Source organism: Stylophora pistillata, chromosome 14 (genome assembly GCF_964205215.1).
Source record: "Stylophora pistillata chromosome 14, jaStyPist1.2, whole genome shotgun sequence".
Lineage (NCBI taxonomy): Eukaryota > Metazoa > Cnidaria > Anthozoa > Scleractinia > Pocilloporidae > Stylophora > Stylophora pistillata.
Genome location: NC_142532.1, coordinates 19012379 through 19017378, shown reverse-complemented (window position 1 = coordinate 19017378; position 5000 = coordinate 19012379). Strand labels below are relative to the sequence as shown.

Sequence of the window (5000 nt, the reverse complement as noted above, 5' to 3'; positions counted from 1 at the left end):
ATAGAGAAAAATATCAACTCCTTGTAGGAGATTATTACGTGATTATGATCCAATACCAAATTCTTAAAACTAATGCCATAAGAATTGTATGGTAGACAGTACGGAGAATTACTCAAGAGATCCTAAGAGTGAAGGGTTTAAGTAACCAAATTAACAAGGCAAGGGCTACCAAGTTGACATTTCAATGAACCTGATGATTCCTTTAGCAATTGTGAGGGGATGATTTAAAATTTAAAATTCAAATCTTGCAAGGTGGAATGGAAGGAGTTACAATGCAGGGCTGGACACTAACTTTTCAACTTACTAGCCCAGTGGCTAGTGACACCTCAGATTTTACGATAATTTCAGTTTATTTACTAACCAAACTGGCTAGTGGAAATCGAAAACCACTGGTCAAAACTAAATTTCTACTAGTCTGTGGCTAGTGGGATACCGTTAGTGTAGAGCCCTGACAATGTAGTTATAAACAAATTTTAATTCCTGTTACAATGGAAGTCTTTCATTTTTCGTATATGTGCACGATCCTTCGCAGTGAAGCACTATTTAAGCAATAGTGAAAATCAGACCTGAAAAAAATTCAGGCCTGTACGGGATTCAAACCACTGACCTCTGCAATACTAGTGCAGCGCTCTACCAATTGAGCTAACAAGCCAACTGGGAGCAGGCCATCAAATTAATTCGACATAAACCCGTAGGTGATAAATCAAACAACAAACATATGAAATACATATATATGAACTGCGGTTATGAAACGTATATGCGCACGATCCTTCGCAGTGAAGCACTATTTAAGCAATAGTGAAAATCAGACCTGAAAAAAATTAATTTGATGGCCTGCTCCCAGTTGGCATCTTAGCTCAATTGGTAGAGCGCTGCACTAGTATCGCAGAGGTCAGTGGTTCGAATCCCGTACAGGCCTGAATTTTTTTCAGGTCTGATTTTCACTATTGCTTAAATAGTGCTTCACTGCGAAGGATCGTGCACATATACGTTTCATAACCGCAGTTCATATATATGTATTTCATATGTTTGTTGTTTGATTTATCATCTACGGGTTTATGTCGAATTAATTTGATGGCCTGCTCCCAGTTGGCTTGTTAGCTCAATTGGTAGAGCGCTGCACTAGTATCGCAGAGGTCAGTGGTTCGAATCCCGTACAGGCCTGAATTTTTTTTCAGGTCTGATTTTCACTATTGCTTAAATAGTGCTTCACTGCGAAGGATCGTGCACATATACGTTTCATAACCGCAGTTCATATATATGTATTTCATATGTTTGTTGTTTGATTTATCATCTACGGGTTTATGTCGAATTAATTTGATGGCCTGCTCCCAGTTGGCTTGTTAGCTCAATTGGTAGAGCGCTGCACTAGTATCACAGAGGTCAGTGGTTCGAATCCCGTACAGGCCTGAATTTTTTTTCAGGTCTGATTTTCACTATTGCTTAAATAGTGCTTCACTGCGAAGGATCGTGCACATATACGTTTCATAACCGCAGTTCATATATATGTATTTCATATGTTTGTTGTTTTCTTTCATTTTTCTTTTACTTTTCTTATTTACACTTCAGCATCTTTATTTCCTTATCATTTCTGTAATATTTCTGTTTTTTATCTGCATAATTTTAGTAGTATTTAGTAGTTACTAATGAGTAAATAATTGACCCACAGTTGACTAGCTCTTATCCCTTGGTCAATTAATTTTTTTTATGATCAATGTGAGAAAAATTAAATGTAAAGTGTTAGTTTGTAAAGTTTGTCTCGTGACGAGGAATGAATCTTTCAGGCAGGAAACACTCCTCTGCACTATGCTGCGAGTTCAGGACTATATCAGTGTGTTCAGGTAGGTATTTTGTCGAAAGACTTTTATGAAATAACTGAGATACAATGAGCCTTGATTGGTCAAAAACCTTAGGTTGACGTTTATTGCACTCAGTTTGGTAAGTCCATAGAAATTTTAACATGCTGAGTTTTGTTTTAACTTTATGTTATAAAGCTGCAGTTGACCCCACTTTCTATCAGTTTACTGGTGCAATAACCTACATGAGATGTTGGGAGAAAAGCCATTGCCTCTGACTTGTGATTTTAAAGCTTTTCTGGTGATCTCCTTACAGCCCACACGTGTTATTCAGCCGGTGAACTGATAGACAGTGTAGTCTATTGCATAAATAATTCAATACTTTCTTTAATTTGTAAGCCACCTGGCCCTTGTTGTTCGAAGGTTGGACAATGCTATTCAATGTATAAATCTCTATCCGGTGGATAGTGCAGTACCTTTTGCTATTGTTTATCCACTGGATAGCAATTTATTCATTGGAGAGCGCTATCCGCCCTTTATACAACTGGGCCCTGGGGCCCGTTTCTTGAAAGTCCCGGTAACTTAACGGACCCATAAAGCAGTTCCGTTTTCATTCAGGATGGGAATTTCAAAAGTTTTGAAAACAACAAAATGAAACCATCAACTAAAGAAACAAAATGGAGTGGTTTGGGAGCCAGAACCTGCTTTCATATCCTTTGAATTTTTATTTTAAAACATGGCCTCGGGCCTACTAAGTTACCGGGACTTTCGAGAAACAGGCCCCTGGTCTTTTAACTCTTAGTAATCCCAGAAATTCTCTTAAGCTCCCATTAGCTCTTTCAGACAAAAATCTGTCTTTTTTTCCCTACGTAAGCAACAAACTTAGGACAATTTAGGAAACTAAGTTAAGACAAGTACAAGTTTTAAACTCTGAAGACCTGATTATCAATTCTCCCATCCAGCTGCTAAACATTTCCTTGAGAATTACTTACAAGAATTTGGTGTTAGATCAAGATGGAAACTACCTATGATAAGTTTTAGTATTCTCATTACCTGTTTGGTGGACATATGTATGGATATTATCGGGATAAGTTACATTTACTTCTAGACAATAAAGGGTTAATCTTGATCTTATTCTTTTATTCTGAAGTTTTTGGTTGCTAATGGAGCATCACTTTATGAAGAAAACAAGAACAGGGAAACTGCTTGTGACTTCGCCATTAAAAAAGGATTTAACACTATTGCTGCTTTCTTGGAATCAAGGATGGTTTTCTCTGTAAGTACAGTATATGGTATGGTTTAAAGGAGAAGATGTTTTAAGAGTGTTGGTGAGCTGGTGCTGGAACCCTTCTGTTTTCATGACAATACCCAAAGTGAACTATCCAATCTTTTTTTTCTTTACCAGCAAGAGTCTCCAAGTGCCAATACAGTTGAAGAGCCTGTCTTCATCAGTAGAGATGACCAGGTATGCAATGAACAGAATTAAAGTTATGTTTATTTATATTCTTCATATGCCGTAAAAAAACTCTCTAAATGCAGAAAAAGTTGTAAGGAAATGTTTTTCAGTATTTTCCTTAAAAGTTAATGGTAAGTACATGTATATACATGCCACAACCTTTGTTAAGTTCTGTCAACACCCCCTCACCTTCTCTTTTAATGTTGAGTCTTTTGGTGAGGTCAAATTTTCTGGTTACAATGATATGAGAAGGGAATATTTCAACTGCATAGTTGTAACAATTAAAAATTATAGGTAACTTGCACAGTGAAAAAAAATTATTCAATTGAGTCAGTTACTCCATTGTTCAATGAAAAAGCAGCTGCAAAAAAGTTGTTCAGAAAGATAGTAAACATGTGAAAGAGACTATGGTATTATTGAAGGGACAAGATAGAGAAAATCAGTTTAAGTGAATTCAAAATGATGAAAATGTAGGCTTGAGTTTTTAAGATTCACAAACTCCTGTTAGTAGATTAGTTTTTGCCCACCTGCATGTTACTGGGTTAATTTGCATAAATTATATGATATATACCATGTGCTTTAGTTTGTTGTTGGCATTTCGCTTTTGTCATGTTTCCATCAATTCTGCAAATCTTTCAAACCAGACGAGTCACGTTATACAGATTGAAACACATTTAATAAATTAAAAAACAGATTCAACAGATCAAGTCTGACATTTTACAACTCCTGTAAGTTTATTCTAATATCTGGATGAACATAACCTATAACATATTTAGGGGCTCTGTTTAGAGAGTATTCACATGTAGAACCAAAGTTAAGTGATGTTAACATGTTTAATCATTTTGTGAATTGGCTCTAACCTGAACATGTTTAATCATTATGTGAATTGGCTCTAATCTGAATGCTAGAAGCAGTACAGAGGTCTATGTGCTCAAGACCTTCAAGAAGCAAAGGATCAGATGCTTGTAGAAACTGCAGATATGCTTAGGGTAAGCTTAATATCTACTTTACTTACAGACTAGTTAAAATACACTTTTCAGTTTAGTTTCAGAAAAAACAAAAGTAGACTAAAAGGTAAAGTCTCTTTCTCAGCTAAGTGGCCCATCAGGCTGGTGCTTCACTCCAGTTTCTGTAGCATGAAGCAACTGGGAGTATTTCTACTCCCCCCTGGATGGGATGCTCGTCCATTGCAGGGTTACCACCCAACATTTAATTCGCCATTTAGATGCTTGGGCAAAGAGAGGCACTGTGAGAGTAAAGTGTCTTGGCTAAGAACACAACACAATGTCCCTGACAACCAGGGTGCAAACCAGTACCGCTTGATCCAGAGTTGAGTGCACTAAACATGAGGCCACTACACCTCCCTTAAAAAGCAGTCTTAGACTAGTATGATCACAAAGGACAATCAGAGTGATCATGAGGGATCTTAAGCAAACCATGATGTCGACAGCAGTGAGGACGTGGAAAAATGAGCAGCACCTTAGCACAGCACGTGCATTTTAAAACTGTACATGTCCAAGGCTATGCTCTAAGGAAAATTGAATGGAGCCCATGCCAGTGCTCTGAAACTGTGAAATCCAGGGTGCCCAGCGTATGCATTGTATGAAAAAACTAAAATTCCTGAATTGCTCATGAGCAAATAAAGTAAGACACCAGGGCCAGGGCATGTCTGAGCAGTCTTTCTTCAAAGCAACATGAAATGAAATCACTGAAGTTTGTGTGGTGTGAGAATGGAACCTTGACAGCAA

At 37.4% G+C, this 5000-nt stretch overlaps 1 protein-coding gene across 3 annotated transcripts in view; it reads left to right on the top strand.

The window, feature by feature from the left end:
• The window catches only part of LOC111325739 (ankyrin repeat and IBR domain-containing protein 1), a 26405-nt gene that overhangs the window by 2516 nt on the left and 18889 nt on the right, over positions 1-5000 (top strand). For 2 of the 3 annotated variants that reach the window (XM_088745994.1, XM_088745995.1), the window contains exons 2-5: positions 1785-1841; positions 2947-3072; positions 3202-3261; positions 4161-4241. In XM_088745994.1, the coding sequence (XP_088602120.1) occupies positions 1785-1841; positions 2947-3072; positions 3202-3261; positions 4161-4241 (324 nt within the window). The remainder of the gene's footprint in view (positions 1-1784; positions 1842-2946; positions 3073-3201; positions 3262-4160; positions 4242-5000) is intronic. The other variant, XM_088745996.1, reaches the window with a different exon arrangement.